General features: G+C 44.1%; 1 protein-coding gene across 5 annotated transcripts in view; it reads left to right on the top strand.

The window, feature by feature from the left end:
* The window catches only part of LOC143292417 (cGMP-dependent protein kinase 1-like), a 103,190-nt gene that overhangs the window by 76,942 nt on the left and 7,038 nt on the right, over positions 1 to 19,210 (top strand). For 3 of the 5 annotated variants that reach the window (XM_076602668.1, XM_076602667.1, XM_076602669.1), the window contains 7 exons: positions 2,172 to 2,249; positions 3,742 to 3,768; positions 5,275 to 5,349; positions 9,081 to 9,204; positions 10,193 to 10,332; positions 17,991 to 18,080; positions 18,955 to 19,096. In XM_076602668.1, coding sequence (XP_076458783.1) covers positions 2,172 to 2,249; positions 3,742 to 3,768; positions 5,275 to 5,349; positions 9,081 to 9,204; positions 10,193 to 10,332; positions 17,991 to 18,080; positions 18,955 to 19,096 — 676 coding nt within the window. The remainder of the gene's footprint in view (positions 1 to 2,171; positions 2,250 to 3,741; positions 3,769 to 5,274; positions 5,350 to 9,080; positions 9,205 to 10,192; positions 10,333 to 17,990; positions 18,081 to 18,954; positions 19,097 to 19,210) is intronic. The other 2 variants (XM_076602670.1, XM_076602671.1) reach the window with 2 other exon arrangements.

Below are 19,210 nucleotides of genomic sequence, written 5' to 3'. Positions count from 1 at the left end.
AATATGCGTTTGCTAAGCCTTGGCCGGGCTAACAAACAGGCACTGTGGAACTCCCTTACTTAATCTGTGTCAAGTGTTCTGACGGTTATGAATGGCCATACCCTGACACAGCATGCACACCTCCGAAAACGGAGTATGGTTTCCAACATGTCGAGGTGGAAACTGTCATGCATGCCAATGTCCTACTGTTGACACGTGTGAATGCATAGTAGGTTACAGCCCGCGGACGCAGACTGAAAGAATGGATTCAGCCTTATAGGGCCGCTGATCAGTTCAGTCTATGGTCAGTAGTTGTGTCGACGTTGACAGCGAAGGCGAAATGACCTCTCCAGCGCATAGGGTCTGGGTAGGTAGATGCGGAGAACAGATTGTTTATTATGCAGTAGCCCAATCCCTTCGCCCCCCCATCCACCCACCCCACCCCACGCTGCTGAGATCCAATGAAAAGGCAAGAGCCGATACACATGGTTCTTGCACAGCCGAAGGAATTGCCAGGGCGTTGCTGAATACAGCCTCGAACTGCCTTCTGGACTCCGACTACATATTTCTCTTCATGGTGGACTCCCGAGGCATTTTCCCGGCCCCAGAGGCGTCATATCAAAGCCCTATAGGTTTTCGATGGCATGAAACTGTGACTCTTGGAGGCCACATTGCTCGTCACTGGCTCTGCCGCGTCTTCACTGGTAGAGTTGACTTCAACGACCTGTTGGACTGTGTCTTTAATGCCATGTTGTTCAGTGCTTGGGTCTTGGTTTACTGGAGGTTGCGTTCGAGGCGGTGGATTCCTGAGTGTCTGTCCAGATGGGAGTCCATCTGGCGTTCCAACGGGAAGTCCTGGCTGTCTGAAGAGGGGTGATGTCCAGGCTGTTCTGGCGTTCCAAAGTCACCAACACCATACTTTTCTGCATGTGTCTGCATCTACACACACACACACACACACACACACACACAGAGAGAGAGAGAGAGAATGAACTCGTCACGTGATCCACGTTTGTGTCGATATGGGCAGGAATCTTTGTCTTGTCAGTATACTCTCTCTCTCTCTCTCTCTCTCTCTCTCTCTCTCTCTCTCTCTCTCTCTCACACACACACACACACACACACACACACACACACACACACAGATTTTAAGAGAGAAAGTGGTAGAGTCAGAAGTTGAACTCAACACGTGATTCACGTTTATTACGGTATGAGCATTGGCCATTGCAATTTTGTCAGAATGAACACACACACACTCACTCACTCACTCACTCACACTCACACACACACAGAGGTAGAGAGAGATTTTAAGAAAGTGGTAGAGTCAGAAGTTGAACTCAACACGTGATTCACGTTTATTACGGTATGAGTTTCAGTTTCAGTAGCTCAAGGAGGCGTCACTGCGTTCGGACAAATCCATACGTTATGAGCATTGGCCATTGCAATTTTGTCAGAATGAACACACACACACACACACACACACACATACACACAGGGGAGACAGAGCTTCAGAAGATGGACTCAATACGTGATTGTCGTTTATTTCAATATGGGCAGGGAATCTTGCACATGCACATGCTAGAGCACATGATGGCGGAGCCTGGAAAGAAAAATACCTTTGACTCTGTTGTCCATATGTAAGATAAGCCAATTGTGCCCGACTATGACCATCGGATCAGCAGTGGAGGCAACTGCTGTCCCAACTGTCTGGGCTAGAATTTGATCATAGTGGAGAGTGCATTGCCCATAGTACATCCCCACTCTCCAGGCCAAGAGGACAGTCGGCACTGGGGATGGTCGTTAGAGGCCAGCTAACTTCCAAGGATGCAGCACTAAGAGTTAGTGCAATCCTGCCTCCTAGTTTGAGTCATAGTCCTTCACAAAAGACTAAGCTGTAAATGAATTCCCATTGCAGTAGAGAACCTATTGATCATACAGCTGTCACTTTGCTCTTGGCCCAACTATCCCTGAACAAGTGTCCGAAACAGACCACAGGGATGACTACCGTTTGACGCAGGCAGAGAGTTGAAAAGGTCTAACGATGACAAAGAAGATTGAAGAAGAAAACAGTGTGTCATATATGATAAGGAAACCTGCCCTTTTAGGCGCCACTTATTATCTGACCCCCACCCCCACCCCCCACCCCCTTGCTCTCTTGCTACTGCTCACCTGTTCTCATGCTTGTGTTACAGATCATTCAACCAGCTAATCGGTGATCTGAATGCACTCAGGGATAAGGATTATGGAGACAAACAGCGTGGGGCTCAAAGGTGGGTAACTTGTGTTTATTCATTTATTTATAATTTATTATTATATGTGTCATGTCCAGTTCTGTTGAAAAATATCCCCCACACCCTCCCCAGACCCACCCCGTGTGCTCATGCATGTTCTCATATAGAGAATATCATTCTCCCCATGCATCAGCAGTTGTTCCTCAGTTTACCTTTCATATCATGTCTCGGGATTAAAAAAATCAAAAAAATCAACAGATGTCCTTGCGATCGAACGCCAACAAAGCACAGTCATTATGTTTCAGGTACATCTTACAGTCGATGCTTCCGTGGGGGAAAAAAAATCTCAGGTTTACTAGAGGAAAGGAGCAGAGGAAAAATCCCAGAAGTTTTGGGTGGGATGGGGGAGGTTTGTTCAAGTTCTGGGCTCTACGTTGTGTAATTTAGCTGGTGGAGGAGCGTACGGTTTTAGCAGCAAGACTGCCGACTGCTTGGCACGATCAAATCGCCAGTCGTGTGAGGGTTTCCTAGGAGACGTTATCACCAATCGACCACTGCATAGTCGATCTGTGTACACACTGAAGGTGGTGATTACAATGCGGACCAATTTGCCCGCCCTCTGTGTACATGCGTGTGTATGTGTGTGAGTGTACCTGTATCGGACCGTGTGTGTTACGTGCACCTGCTGTGTGTGCTTGTTTCCGCTTGTGTGGTGAGCTTGTGTTCGTTACTGTCAATGTTGGCAATGATGAATCTCTGCATTGATATTTATTTTGTCATTATCACGTCATTTAGGCTCACGCTTACTGACCCGAGCTTTGCGTATGTAGTCACCATGTAGTTAATTTTGTTTTGTTTCGTTGCTGGATTTTTATTTTTATTTATCGTTTTTCGTTGCATCTTTCCTGTTTTTTACGAGTTGAATTTTATTAGATGTAAATGTTTTGTTTTATTTTCCTAATTTGTAATTCTATTATATTTAACTTTTTTTTCTTTTGAGTTGATTCTTCTGCGGTATTATGTTTCTTTTTTAATTTTTTATTTATTTTTTTTTTATTTTTTTTTTTTTTGTATTTCAAAGAGGTTTTGTTTTGTTTTGTTGGGTTTTTTTTTGTTTTTTGTTGTTTTGTTTTTTTGTCCTTTCTTTTGTTGTTTTTTTGTTGTTGTTTTTTGAGAAAGTAACAGAGGCACAAAATTTTAAAAAAACACACACCCCTCCCCTCCTGCGTGCGCGTGAATACACACACACACACACACACACACACACACACACACACTCTCTCTGTCTGTCCGTCTGTCTGTCTGTCTGTCGTGTGCGCGCGTGGGTACGACGTGCGTGTGTGATTGTTTGCCTCCGTTTCGAACTCGGTCGCCTGAAAGAGTCCTTTTTCGGGGAAGTGGAGGGGGGTGGGGTAAAAGCAACAAAGGTGTAAAACGTCAGTAACTCCAGAAAAAGATCTTTTCTGACACAGTAAGCCTACCTTTTACTGACGCTGTTTGTGCGTGTGGTTGACGTCATTCTTTTTCGCAGATTTGTTGCCGACACTCTGCCTCCCAGGTAACGAACATACAGTTATTAGTGACTACTAACGCAATACAACCTAACTTGGGAAGATGGGGTCTTACACAGAATGTGAAAAAACAAGAAACATTTTGTTGATCGGAATGATGATCATGAAGCTTGAGGATACTAAGCTTGTTGTATGACGCATTCAAAATGCTTGTACGCAGTACCGGGGAAGATGTGACACGGTTAAGTCGTGTGACGCACGCAGTGTGCGTGACGAATTTATGTGGAAGTAAATCAATTGCGTGGATGTGAGCCCATTCGACGCTGATTTAATTTCTATGACTGTGACGTAAAGCTATGAAGGTGTCTTAACGGTTAGACCTGTGACACTTCTGAGGTGAGGCTCTGACACACCAATAATAACATGAAACACAGTCAGCATTATGTTTATATGCGTATCATATTCCGTAATAAGCTACTCTGTTCATCAGTCTGTCTGCATCTCTCATATCAACACGTAAAAATGTTTGTGATTTTACTTTGAAGATTTAAACGCTACCATTATAAGTTGAATCTGATTCAACGGCGGAATGGAAACTCTTAAGGAGTAGTTTGAAGAAAGTGGCTGTGAATATTTGACGATATATTTAATTCACACCGAGTTATGTGCCTTCGGTATGTATTGTGCAGTTGTGGGATCGAACGATGAAGCAGAAGTGAATAATGCATGCTTTTGTCTTTCTTTGTAAAAAACAAAACAAAAAAAAAAAAGATCGATATGACCTTAACCATTAATGTTAATGGCAGCTTCAAACATTACAGAATCTTTTAGAACGCAAAACTTCGAACGAAACAATGCTAAGCGCAAACTTTCGGCAGAATTGCCTATATCATACGAACAGAAACTCAGGCGAAGACGAACGCGACTTTACTTCTTTTTTTTTCCAACTTACATCACATCGTTATTGTTTAGGGGAGACAATCTGAAGAAGCTGAAAGAAATGAGACTGTACGCAGTGTAAATCTTGCCTCTGCTTGAAAAGAGTTTTTTTCTGTCTTTTTTACCATTTTCGCCTGAGCGATTCAGTATTGATTTGAGTTGTAGTTATAGAAACGCTGCTGCCACATTGGATCTACTATAAAAAAAAAAATAATAATAAAATGAAATGAAAGACTGCCTTATCAGCTGAAAAGAGATAGGGTTATTTTATTTTTTCAGCCGCGTCTAGATACACCATCTGTACACAGAATACTCCAAAGAGAAATTACTTATGCGTTCAGATAATTATCTGGGAAAAACTCCTGACATTCACTGACTGTACAAGATGCGATTGAATCACCGGTTCTTGCAGTCACTGTTTATGTCCTCCGATACTATTGGTGCGGGGGCTACGCTTGGTTCTTGACGTCAGGTTTTCCCATGTTTTTGTAATCATTGTTGTCATCACTATTATCACCATCATCATTGTTGCTGTAGTTGCTTGTTTCTGGATGCTGGTATTGTCGTCGTCGTCAAGATTACTGTGTTGTTACCCTGTGTGTGCATGGCCTAAGGTTTTCCCTCAAACCCATCGCCCCTCCACGAATAAAGGGCCGGAGAACGTTACCGGGAGGATCGGTCCACATGTGGTACACAAGCGGCTTTTTGCTTTCATGACTGTGTACCTGCTTCCACCAAACCCAGTAACACTCATCTCAGCGAGCGGCGTGCTCATTTCCCCCGACCCATGCCTCACCTTCGTCCACAACCTCTTCTCTCTGTCTTTATCTCTTTCTTCCCCACCTATCTTTTTGTGTGTGTGTCTCTGTCACTGTCTGTCTGTCCGTCTCCTCTCTCTCTCGCTCGCTCGCTCGCTCGCTGAGTGGTGGTGGGGAATTCGTGAGATGGACTAACCAAACTGGTGAATGCGCACTGACCAGTAACAAATATACAGAGCAAAGATGTATCTCTAAACGCATGTTCTCATTTTACATAATGAGTCTGCTTTGTAATTTCACAAATTTCATACTATCGTGAATATCGATACCTACGCAACCCTTATTGATTGATCATGATAAAATTGTTGTTATTGTTTGTTTGATATTTGTGTGTGTGTGTGTGTGTGTGTTAATTTTTAATTTTATTTTATTTTATTTTTTTAATGGTTGTGGGTACTCAGACATTTACATTTTTGTTTTCCTTCGAATTGCTTTTTGGATCATATAGCTTCTCCATAACAGTAGTTTTGACAACAGTAACTCTTCATTTACTTTCTTGTTTTCATAATTGTATGGGAAGTCATCTCATTTGTTTCCATTCGAAGTGATTTGGCAGGTAAAAGTCTTTCTTTTTTCATCCGTATGAATGTAATGGACAGAAAAAAAGTCGATTATTTCTGCAGATCCAAAACCCTTATCTTCTTTTCTTCAGTTCGAATCTAATTGACCTGTTAAGATTTATTATCGTGTTGTTTATTTATTCATTTTTGAAGAGGTAGGGTATTTGAGGTCCAGTGAATCTTTTAGGTGGTGTTTGTGCTCAGGTGTACCTGATTCTGTGCTATTCTTTTCTTCACACCCCCCTCCCACCCTCCTCCCTTTTTTCTTTCTTTTTTTAAGGACCTTTTCGACAGTAACGTTTATATTACTTCGACATTCAAGTGATATAGGAAAACCCAGACCATGAGTAATAGTGAAGAAACATTCTTTAATTAAATGGCTTATCTGGGTACATTCATCATAACGTGGGTACACAGAACCGTATAAAAATACGTTCGCTTGTATTCACGTGCGCGCGCGTGTATGTGTAAAATCAGACAACAGACAAACCAGAAGCTCGCTGCGAGTCATCATCCATATCTGCCATGTGGAAAAGGCACATGCGTTGTTTTTTGTTGTTTTGTTTTTTTCTAACGCAGTGATACCATCTATGGGGAAATGAAACTTGAAACAAGTATTAGAATACTACTGTCCAATTAGTTGTGTCGGGTTCGTTTCCTGATTATATGCTTTTCTTGTATTCCTTTTTCCCCCGTTTTTTTTTTTTTTTTCCATTTCAAGGACGTTTTCGATTGTAAATGGTGTAGCGCGCATTGCTGGCTGAAAGCGGTTTTGTTTCTGACGTGCTTTGATTGATGCGTAGTTGTTGTACGGTGGTCGCACGAAGTAAAACGCGCCAAACACAGCCTGCACAGGAAACGAAAAGGACATGGGACAGGTCACACAAACCGTCTTCAGACACTTTGTCGATGGAGACAGCATGCTAGTTCCCCAGCGCAAAGTCAAGAAGGTACCCAGTAATTCCGCAGGACGACCACCTAATCCAGCAGCCAATCACCAGAGTTAGAGAGATAGACGATGCCTCGCAGCGGTCTCCGTTTTTCTCTGTTGACTGCCGGTTTCTGCAGAGACGGTGTGGTGGGATGAAATTGCCTCTCCCAATCACCATTTTCTTCTGGCCTATTTTTAATGAGTTGTTCGCGGTTATCGACACCACCTTTCCCCGGCCACTGAGTCCAAAGAAAACATGTCGACAAAAAAAGAAGTGAAATAAGTAATGTAAATTGATTTTTTTTTATTTGTAGAAAAAAAGGAGAAATAAAAAAGAAATATAAAACTATTAGAGGAACTATGAATCATCCTGAGACCATATCGCTGGTGAAAATTAAAATGTGCGGTGATCACTTCAAATTATGACCAGTGCTATTTCCTGCCTCTGCGGGAGACTTGGTAAAGGGGAAAAAAGATCCAGAATAGGATACACATCCTGATGATACACAGACTCTGACAACTATGCTGATCTTCAACCGAACGATCATCATTCCATTTTTTACTCAGGAAAAAGAAAAGTCAAATCAGAAAGTAGGTTTACGTCCCAGTTGATAATATGGAGTAAAACATAGAAGGGGTGTGTGTGTGGGGGGGGGGGGGGGGAAGGGGGGGTCTATTTGAACTATCCATCCCATCGACGATCTAAAATGTCACGAGCAACTCCAGATAGTATTTCCAAGTTGACAAAATAGTAAAACACGGGAATGAAGGTCGATCTGAAGAATCCAACAGAAATCTGAAATATCACGAGCAAATTCATATCATATGAGTTCGTTTATATCCAAAATAAAATGAGCAACAAAGACAGGAAAGGAAAGAAGAAAGAATGCAGACTGGAACAAATGGAGAACGTATGTGGATTTACTTCGCACACATATCGGATTGAGCCAGATCCTCCGTTTCTAGACACCCCCAACACCCCCTCAAAAGAAAAAAAGGTAAAGAAAAAACAAACAAAACAACACAATGCACGATCTAAAACGAGATGAGCCCGGACTGCATTCACATTTTTTGTCCACGCTGCCAAAGAACGAGAGAGAGAAAAGGGGCTAAGCTACTTCAGTGACTCAGCACCTGTCAAGACCTCTGCTGCTAATGCCTGTCATTTCCCCCTTTGCCTGCAGGAGTTCATCCCGGCTTGTCCGGACAGCACATTCTTGACAGGGAACGTTAATTTTGTGGAGTGACAGAAACGGTACAGTCTCGGTGATTTTTTTTTTCTCTCTCTCTCTCTCTATCTCTCTCGATGCCCCGTGGTCGTTGGATCTGACAAGTCTGCGGCAGGTCAGTCTAACTTCAGAATGATGACTGAGGCGACTTGATTATCATGTCACCGCCAGGCAAGCTACCAAGTCGGCGGCGTGTGGAGGGTGAACAGTTTTCCGTTTTCCCCTTAGGTGATGTGTTTGATTGTCAACGTAGATCCCTGTGTAGAACAGAAAACGCACGCATGCATACACAGACCCCCACCCACCCACGCCACACAAACAGCGCATGTTCCGTGAAAAAGAATACTCCCATTCACCAACAAATAACAGTTAATTAAAATACAGTAATCGGATACTACAGTCCAGGCCTATTCGCCCCACAAATTAGTGTAGATTAAATCTCGTTCAAGCGAAAATACCAATAACGGTGACAGTGATGATGTCTGCTTAAGTCTTTTCACAGCGGCCTGTTTTAACATCTGTGTGTGTGTGTGTGTGTGTCAGTGTGTGATGTCTCTCAGCACATTCGTGTGTGTTTGTGTGTGTTTTGCAAGCATGCAAATGCATTTACACCTGTATGTGAGTCTTAGCGATAGCCAGAATTATGGATGTCGACGTTGATGAAAAAATAAATAGAATGTTAGTATCTTTACTGTGGGGTCATAGATGCCATGCGCGCATGGAGGTGAATTTATATAAACTGGTATGGTACATTCTGCATTTTTCCATTGTTTGTTTGTTGTTGTTTTAGTAGACACGCACACACATTGTAGTGTACATGCATCAGCATCAGAAAGAGAGAGAGCGGCCAAAAATAAACTGTTATTTTCCCCCTTCACACAGGTCCAGTGCCGAAGTATCCGCCAAAGGCACCATCAAGTGCGACAAGGAGTTCGAAAACGTTAAACTCAACGACCTTGAACTCTTGGCTACCCTCGGCATTGGGGGATTTGGCCGCGTGGAACTGGTTAGTTGTGGTCGCAGATATCTCTTCTATCTCCCTCACCCCATACCACCTCCACTCCCGGTGCCCAGTAATTATGTCAGCAGTAACCACTCTCATAAAGAAATCCTGCATACAGTAATCAAAATGCTGAGCATTTTCAGTACATCGAAATTATTTGATCATGTGACAAGTCATTACGACACTAATCCAGTTTTCAAGCAATTTATGGAATACCGCATTTCCTTTCCATTGTCATGAAATAACTGAAATTAACTGTATGTTACAATATGTGGATGCATTGCAGTTTCAAGCACCTGTACCCCTGAAATGCATTTATAGGGCCCAAAGAAGGAAACATGGTCTATATTTACGCCGCTCCCCAACCAGCCACCGTTCCCCCTTTCATTTCACTGTAACTTGACAGACACATGAAGTATGATTTCTTACATAAAAACACACACGAAAATCACTATGACCTCCACCACCACCACCCATCCCCGTCCGGGTAAGTATTACCTTTTGCCACCCGAGAGACTGTATGTGTGCGTGTGTGTGTGTGTGTGTGTGTACGTACGCGCGTGTGTGTATGTGTGCGTGTTTTAATATATGTATGTGAGAGAGGAGAGTATTGATGGGGTTGTGTTGTGTTCATATGGGTTGCTTGCTTATTTGTGTTTTTCCGAGTTAATTCGTTTGTGCAAATGCGTTGTGCCAGTGGTCAATAGTGGGTTGTTAAAAACATTAAGCGCATTTGTGTGGGCTGTGGGCGTGTGTGGTTTTGGTCCTGTCTGATCGCACTGTATGCGCGCGCGCGCGTATCTTTGTGTGTCTGTTGATTGGCTGGTCATTGATATCTCGTCCGATTGGTATAGTGATTTTAGACAGAAATGACCACCCGTGGTTTGTGTGTGTGTGTGTGTGTGTGTGTGTGTGTGTGTTGTGTCTGTTGATTTGTATGTGCGTATATGTGTTGGTGTGTAGATACAATCTGTGTGGTTGTGCTGTTCAGGTGCAGCTGTCGAACAACAAGAGCAGGACGTTCGCCCTGAAGTGCCTGAAGAAGAAGCACGTGGTGGACACGAGGCAGCAGGAGCACGTGTACTCCGAGAAACGGATCATGATGGAATCCAGTTCTCGCTTCATTACCAAGTCAGTCATCAGCCCCTACCCCTACCCCTACCCAGTGACTTCTGCAGACCTCTCTTGTTTCTCCTCTCTCTCTCTCTCTCTCTCTCTCTCTCTCTCTCTCTGTGTGTGTGTGTGTCTGTCTGTCTCAGTCTCAGCCAGCGTGACTAAGTGAGAGACAGAGACTTCGACACTTCCATGTCATTGGCCATGAGGTCTTTGACATCCATGAGTTCGTCAACATTTTTTATGACGATATTAGAATATATGATAAAGTTATGAATACAACGGGCATAAATATTGAAACGAAAAAGATATTTCTTTGGAAACAGTGTTAGCAACTGAAAGGCCACCCAACATGTGATAAAAACAAGTTCACATAGCATCCGTCAGCGAAACACATCTTTTTTTTCCCCACCATTCAATACATACTAACATATGAATCCTTTTCATTATGCCACAAAACAGCATATTTTTCCTTTCAGGAATCACAAGGAATAATGAGAAAATTACCGATTCAGGGACTGTACATAAGTGTGGAAAAAATGTTCAGCATTTTTATTGAGAAAAGGCAAAAGCGGTTACATGATATGGTGGACTTTTTTATGAAGACCATCTCACGTTGCTTTTATTCTTACTCTCATCTTCACTGACAGAAAGATTAACACATGTACAGACAGACAGACGGACGCGCACGCACACTCCCACGCGCTCACACACGCACGTGGAAAAAAGAGGGTTACACACAGACTCTTGACTGCTTACTTATGGCACCTGAGCATTAAATCCTTTAATTCATTTCAACAGAGAGAAAAAAGATAATTGAGGATTTACGTATGGCGTTTTATAAATTCATCTGTCGCTGGCATGTCTGTACCTGTGATTGTCAATGTTGTATAAAAAGTAATAATAATAATGCTAATAGTGATAATAACAATAATGATGATGATGGAGTCTCCCGTCGGTCCGACGGATGAGTAGGCAGGCAGGCTTATCTGTCGGTGTGTGTCCTCATATGGGAGAAGAGGCCGATTCTGGATGCGCAGCACTTCCCACGGGTGTTGCAAGGGAAAACGCCTCCAGAAGTTGAGCCCTGCTTCCTTCGCTCACGCTTCTCCATAATGGCCAGCGTTCTCTTGTTCTGTATGCCACTAGAGCACAGCATCCTCCAGCGAGAGCGGTCAAGGGCATCAGTTTCCCAGGAAGCGATGTCTATGTCACAGGCTCTGAGGTTTGTCTTCAAGGTGTCCTTGAAGCGCTTGCAGGGTCGTCCACGTTCACGGTGGCCTTCCTTCAGCTGGCCATACAAAAGCATCTTCGGGATCCTGCTGTCTGTCATGCGGACAGCGTGTCCTGTCCAGCGTAGCTGGCACTGGATCAGCAGGCTTTCGATGCTGGGCAGGCCGCTCCTCTCTAGGACCTGGAGGTTGGAGACCCTGTCTTGCCACTTTATGCCGAGGATCTTTCGTAGGCATCTCTGGTGAAACTGCTTAAGTTGTTGAATGTGACGACGATACGTCGTCCATGTTTCACAGCAGTACAACAAGGTGGTCAGCACAACAGCTCTGTAGGTTTTCATCTTGGTGCTGAGCCTGATGCCTTTGTTGTTCAAAAGCCTGTTGTTGAGTCTGCCAAAGGCGGAGGTGGCCTTGGTGATGCGCAGCGTGACTTCTGCATCAAGGGCTTCGTTGCTGCATAGGGTGCTGCCCAGGTAGCAAAACTTGTTGACTGACTTGATCTCTGTGTCATTGATCTTGATTGCAGGTGGGGGGGGATGCACTGGCGTTCTGTGAGCTAGCTGGTTGGTACATGGACTCGGTCTTGCTGAGGCTGATGGTGAGTCCAAAGCGCCTGCAGGAGGTTGAGAATCTGTCCATAATGAACTGCATGTCCTCATGGGTGTGTGCAGCAAGAGTGCAGTCATCAGCGAAGAGGAATTATCTCAACAGAGCCTCAAACACCCTGGACCTGGCGTGGAGTCGCCGCAAGTTGAAAAGTTTGCCATCTGTGCGAAACTGAATGCAGATGCCCCGGTCACAGTCTTGGAAGGCGTCAATCAGCATGGCAGAGAAGAGAATGAAGAACAGTGTGAGTGCCAGGACGCAGCCCTGCTTCACTCCATTTACCACAGGGAACGGATCCGACATGTCAGTATTTTCTGTACTCTCGCCTGCATGCCATCGTGGAAAGACGCAATCAGCTGGATTAGGCTCTCTGGGTAGCCGAACTTGAGGAGGATCTTCCACAGACCACGGCGGTTCACGGTGTCGAAGGCCTTGATATAATAACAATAATGATAATGGTAAATAAAACTCATTTCCTCAACTTTCCACATACATGCAGATGTACAATTCTACACCATAATCATTCCATGTATGGGAACCACTTTCGTTTCAATTCATAATAGCGCATTTCCAATCTAGATGTATATTTTTTCCGTGTGGTAGTTGTATTTTTTTTCAAGAATACTAATATTGCTGGTTTGCTTTTATTGATTCTGTTTTTGTAAACAAAAAAAATTGCACATGATATAATTAGGTCTGGAATTTCGTCTGTTTTTGTTTTGTCGTCGGTTCCAAACAAAACAAATTCAACATTAAAGGGCAAATCTCTCTCATACTTGGCACTTACTTTCGAGGGTTGTTCCATGTCGAACCAGTAAGTCTGTGTAAAACTGCACTCCCACTGGTAATGGTGAATAGAATATTTTTCGATGTCATAAAGGTTTTAATGATCACTCTCTGTCAGTCTCATTCTTTTTTAGATACAAGTTGTGATAAGATTCTTTAGAAATTCTGATTTGAGAATGTGTATGTGCTTGTGTGTGTGTGTGTGTGTGTGTGTGTGTGTGATGAAATCGAACCTCTCGTTTCATTAGCAAGTCAGGCCCCACTTCCCACACCCCCAGCCATCTGTTCTATGTGTGCGTGTGCGTGCGTGCTAGTGTGTGTGTTGTGGTCTCCATGTATATTCTACGTTATCATTCATCATCCGCTCACGAACACTCTCTTCTTATCTGTGAATACCTTTTTGCAGTAAACTTCGCCAGGTCTTCGCTGAACGCATTGATCTGCACGCTAAATAAATAGTTTACTAACAGCAGAGCTAAGCTCCTGAAGGTTGCAGATAAATGGATGTCAGTAACTTTTGACATGACTGTCTTTCCTCCTTCACCGATAAGTACGGGTCACCCAGACTTCCATACCAGCCCCATGAGGGTCTTGCATTCTTCACCACACTTCAATCCCATTTATCAATGACGTCTAATGATCCAGCCGCCCCGGAATTCAATTTCCCGCCGGCCTGAAGCTATGAGGAAAGATGGGATCTAACGCCCAGCGACTGTCCACGAAAATACCGCGGAAGGGATTTGGTCGGGAGTTTTTCTTTTGCCTTCTGTGGCAATTGCTTTCTGGTGGGGGAAGATAGGAGGCAGGGCGGGGTGGGGTGCTGGGGCAGAGTGGGCAGAGGACAGGGTTGTGGAAGGAAATGGCGCTAACAACAGTAGAAATAAAAGAAACCCATTAACTTACTGACAAGTAACTTATTTTGGATACCCCACGTGAAGTTATAAAAAATTCGAAAGATCGCAAAAGGCAGTGGGTTTATGTTTTCGGTTTTATGAATAGATAAGTGAACGAGTGTATGAATGAACTGAAACTATTTAGTACCGTTTGATTGGAAGCGTTTGATTGGAAGGAAGAGAAAACGCCGTTTGGGGGGGCTGGCATTCAGACCTGACAGCCGTTCAATCTCGGCTAATGAACGACCCGGAAATTCAAAACTGACCTGGCGTGGCGGTATTTCCAAGCGGTTTTGGGTATGGGAGTTTCCCCAGTCATCATCGTCAGTTTCTTTATGTTTCTTCATCATTTGATTCTGTCTGTCTGTCTGTCTGTCTCTCTCTCTCTCTCTCTCTCTCTCTCTCTCTCTCTCTCTCTCTCTCTCTCTCTCTCTCTGTGAAAAAAGGAATAAAAATTAGAAGAGGTTTCAGAATGCAGAGTTTGAAAGAAAAAAAAGTTTAACCTTAAAAAACTATTTGCGTGGGGGTGGAGTTTGGGGGAATGAGTTTATCAATTCATCATTAACACTTACTTTACAAATTCTCTCTCTTTCTCTCTCTCTCTCATATATATATATATATATATATATATATATATATATATTAATTGTGTGTGTGCAAAGAGAGAGAGAGGGAGACAGACAGACAGAGAAACTGGAAGAAAACACGTACATGAAATTTTAGTTCCACCCCAATATTTCGGCATATCTGCCTTGATCACAGTCTTAAATTCCTGACTGTATATTCTGTGCAGTATATTCAGGACCAAAAAGGCTATGCCAGGTCTTGAATGAAAGCTTACTTGTGCTGCAAGACCAAGTCCGTAACTTCCTTTTTTGAGGAAGCATCTGACGGGCGCAATAGCCGAGTGGTTAAAGCGTTGGACTTTCAATCTAAGGGTCCGGGGTTCGAATCACGGTGACGGCGCCTGGTGGGTAAAGGGTGGAGATTTTTATGATCTCCCAGGTCAACATATGTGCAGACCTGCTAGTGCCTGAACCCCCTTCGTGTGTAGACGCAAGCAGAAGATCAAATACGCACGTTAAAGATCCTGTAATCCATGTCAGCGTTCGGTGGGTTATGGAAACAAGAACATACCCAGCATGCACGCCCCCGAAAGCGGAGTATGGCTGCCTACAAGGCGGGGTAAAAACGGTCATACACGTAAAAGCCTACTCGTGTACATACGTGTGAACGTGGGAGTTGCAGCCGACGAACGAAGAAGAAGAGGAAGCATCTGGATTTGTTCCAATGTACCTTTTATTTACCTGTGTGTTAGCTAAATCAGTAGCATAAGCAGCATTGACTTGAAGTTGTATACTTTCCTAATGGAGAAAGTTTTTTCTCTTTATTGTTGTTCAATCCTTTACTCTCCTAGCCTCACTGTATTTCCATTTCGAGTCCTTACAGGTATGAACACCGTCTCGTCCAACCCTATCTCCCTCTTCACCCACCCTGGCAACTCCTCAAGACCCATGCCTCTCCCTTCCCCCCACACCACTCCCGCGCGCGCGCGCGCACACACACACACACACACACACACACACACACACACACACACACACACACATCCCCCACTGTATGCATACACCACACCACACCACACATCTACACACACACGCCACACACCACCCTCCACGCCCCTCCCCTCTCAACAAACATACACACGCGAGCGTGCATTCACCCAAACTTAATCGTCCCCTTTCACCGGACGCATACGTACATGATACCGCTCTCATGGATACCAAGGAAAAAATGCTTTTGTTTTGTTTTGTTTTGTTTGGAGGGGGGGGGGGCGTGGGGGGAGGGCGAGGGGGAGGAAGGGTTCCGTGGTTGTGGGGAAGGGGTAGGGGGCGAAAAAGGAAATGGAGCCGGGGAGGGCTGGAAGGTGGTTGGGGCTCCCGAAAGACAGACAGACAGAGAAACACAGTCTTATGCATATCAGTATGTCCACGCGCGTCCACTCACATTATGTTAACCACGTCCACATTCCATTATTAACATAGTTTTGTACACAGCTACTGCCGAATATGCTGGAGAGTGCGGTTCCTCCGTAGAGAGGATCTCCCGGACAATTTTGCAAGAAGTCGGTCAGCGATCCTGTGTATTATTGAAATCTATTGGGCACAGGGTGCACAGTTTGCTTCTGCAGTACTCTCTCTGCTCTTTTGAGTCTGATTACGATTGGCCACAAATACCTTTCCAGTGATCACGTATGTCATGTTGTACACAGTGTGGTTGGGTAGGTTGAAGTGCTTGGTGGGGTGTGTGCCTTTGTTGTGCTTGGCATATGATCTCTGGACAGTGAATCTCACTTTGATGCTAGTTTTCGTCTCTCCTACACGCTGGGCGTGCGCACGCAATTCGCAGTTTATGTGGTAAATGACATTTGTGGTGTTAATGTCATGAGTTGTCCTAATGAGAACGTTTTTTTAGTTCGGGAGCCATTGATTCGTTCGAAGTATAGTTGGCAAAAGAGGCACGGTGGCTGACATCTGTGGCATCTTGCATCGGGGTCCTCCCAGAAGGCAGTGGGTGGCGGGTAGGTTGGGTGGTGGCATCTGTATTCTCCAACCACTGGCACGAGGGCAACAGCATCTCACATTCTGCTGTCGGTGTGGAGAAGGACCTGGTTCTCTTCCGGCCAAATTCGCATTCGAATGTGTGTATGTGTATGTGTGTGTGCATGCGTGTGTTTGAGACGAGAAAAAGTTAACAGCTTGTTTCTGTGAAATGCTTTACCAGCATGATAGCGAGATTGTTGTTCCATGACCCGTAAGATTAGATGGCCGTCTGTGTAACGAGAAACGGGATGTGTCTTTGTAAATCACAGTGAATTAGCACACATAATGCTAAGTCTTTTCTTTTCTTTGTTGTGATTAACTGTAGCGGTGTAACGTGACCCCCAAACTCTCAAAGTCCCACTTGTTTTAAGAGAACAGCTGTATTTATGTATTTGACGTGTTGCGCTTGACATAACTGTTCTTGGCTTGAAACACAGTCGAATGAAAAGAACGAAAGTGTGCTTCACGTCTACGGCGAAGTGTAGCAGATGGGTGATCAAGTATTTTGGTTCAAATGGCATGCCAGCAAAACTATGCCTCGACTATGCAACCTACAAAAGCAGCAGAGTGGTATTTCTGGAACACACTAAAGGGTTGGTATTTCTGGAGTCGTGATATCATCAGCACTTCAGATGACTGTCTTTGATCAGACATATATATTGGTACTCTGTACTTAGACTAGTTAGACTGATGGGAACGCTGCTGCTTTCGTGTAATAAAAGAGTTGAGTCGCGTTGCAACGTAAGGCAATGAAGAGAACGCTGATTTTATTGGGTGCTTTGGTTTTGTCTCCCCCCTCTCTCCCTCCCTCCCTCTCTCTCTCTCTCTCTCACACACACACACACACACACATTTGTCATTCCTATTCATTCCTATGGACAGCGACAATAAGGGTCTAGATTCACGTTTCGGAGAGTTCTCAGTATACATAGTATCCATTTTATTATACATTTCTGAACCTGAAATAGACGCTGCTTTGGAAGGGCTACCTGTGTGTGTGTGTGTGTGTGTGTGTGTGTGTGTGTGTGTGTGTGTGTGCGTATGAGTATTATTTGTCGTTCGTTCTCAGAAATAAATCAGAAAAACGTGACCAAAAACGTCAGAGCTCTCTCAACACCCGATTACATACTTAAACACTCAAAACATCGTCAACGATAGAAACGGAAAAGAAAACAGAGAGGGATAATCAAATGGGAAAGGGATTGACAAGTTGTACAAACCAAAACAACCGGTCAATAAAACAATAACAGACAAAACACAGTATTCATTGAGTTACATTCATGATGCTTTCTCTCTGAGTGCGTGCGTGTGTGTGTGTGTGTACTGGGGTGGGTGGGCGACATAGTCAACAGCCAGATTTCCAATTGGTGCAATGTGCAACAATGATACAGACGGGGTGACCCTATATCTCCATATTTGTGTTGAAATATTGGCAACAATGGTACGTGGAATGTGTAAGGGTAGCTCGGGGTATTCCTAAAAAATGACGTCGAACACAAAAGATTTCAATAGATTGTGCTGATGGTTACACGGTGTCAGCGTGTGAACTGTTCCAGGTTGTACAAGACATTCCGTGACAAGAAATACGTGTACATGCTGATGGAGGCTTGTCTAGGGGGAGAGCTGTGGACCATCCTCAGGGACAGGTATGTGCAGGCTGGGAGCCGTGGAGTGGGCATGGGCATGGATGTCAGTCATGTAGTCATGTGGCTCAATAATAACGATGACTCAATAAGCTAGCTTGATCTGTTCTTCGATATTTTTTACAAACTGCCATGTCAGATTACACACGCACCGCACGCACGCAAACACACACACACACACACACATATATATACATACATATATATATATATATATATATATATATATATATATATATATATATATATATGTGTGTGTGTATTTATATATATATATATATATATATATGAAAGTCACGGGCAAACAAGCTCCCGGACAATGATATGCCTGTCTTTGTCTGCCCCAACTGTCAGCGAACATTTCGTGCGCAGATGACTATTCAGCCATCTGCGCACTCACAGATAGATTCATGAGCATCCTTCCCCCCACCCCACCACCACCCTCCCCCCATCCCCCATCTGGATGACAACGATGGTCATCATCGATCTCGATGGACACACCACCACCACCACCATATATATAGATAGATAGATATGTGTGTGTGTGTACTTTTATTTTTTCTTCCTTTTTTTAACTGTTACTGAAAGGGATCCACATAATTTTAAATATTCATGGTCAGTGACATGGACGTCTCCAATAGTGTACTAGTCAGTACAGTCTGTAACTTGCTGGTGTCAGCCAATAGGTTATTGTTAAACTCCTCCATACAGTCAAGTCCTCCCTCAGCAGTCTAACGTAGATCACCAGTTGTGTTGTGGTCAGAGGCAGCTTTCATGACCTGACGGCCAGAGTGTCAGCCAGTAGGTTGTTGTTAAACTCCCTCCTACAGTCAGTCCTCAGCAGTCTAACGTAGTTCACTTGTTGTGTTGTGGCCAGAGGCAACTTTGATGACCTGACGGCCCGCTTCTGTGTGGCGTGTGTGATCGAGGCGTTCAGCTACCTGCACGGCAAGGGCATCATCTACAGGGACCTCAAGCCCGAGAACCTACTGCTGAACGACAAGGGATTTGTCAAGCTGGTGGGTGACTGCCCCTCTTTGTCTGTCTCTCTGACTCTCTGTCTGTCTGTCTGTCTCTCTCTCTCTCTTTCTTTTTCCTTTTTTTCTGTCTCTGTCTCTTTGTGCATCTCGCTG

This window comes from Babylonia areolata, chromosome 18, assembly GCF_041734735.1.
Source record: "Babylonia areolata isolate BAREFJ2019XMU chromosome 18, ASM4173473v1, whole genome shotgun sequence".
NCBI classification, from domain to species: domain Eukaryota; kingdom Metazoa; phylum Mollusca; class Gastropoda; order Neogastropoda; family Buccinidae; genus Babylonia; species Babylonia areolata.
This window is presented reverse-complemented; position numbering and strand designations above follow the sequence as displayed.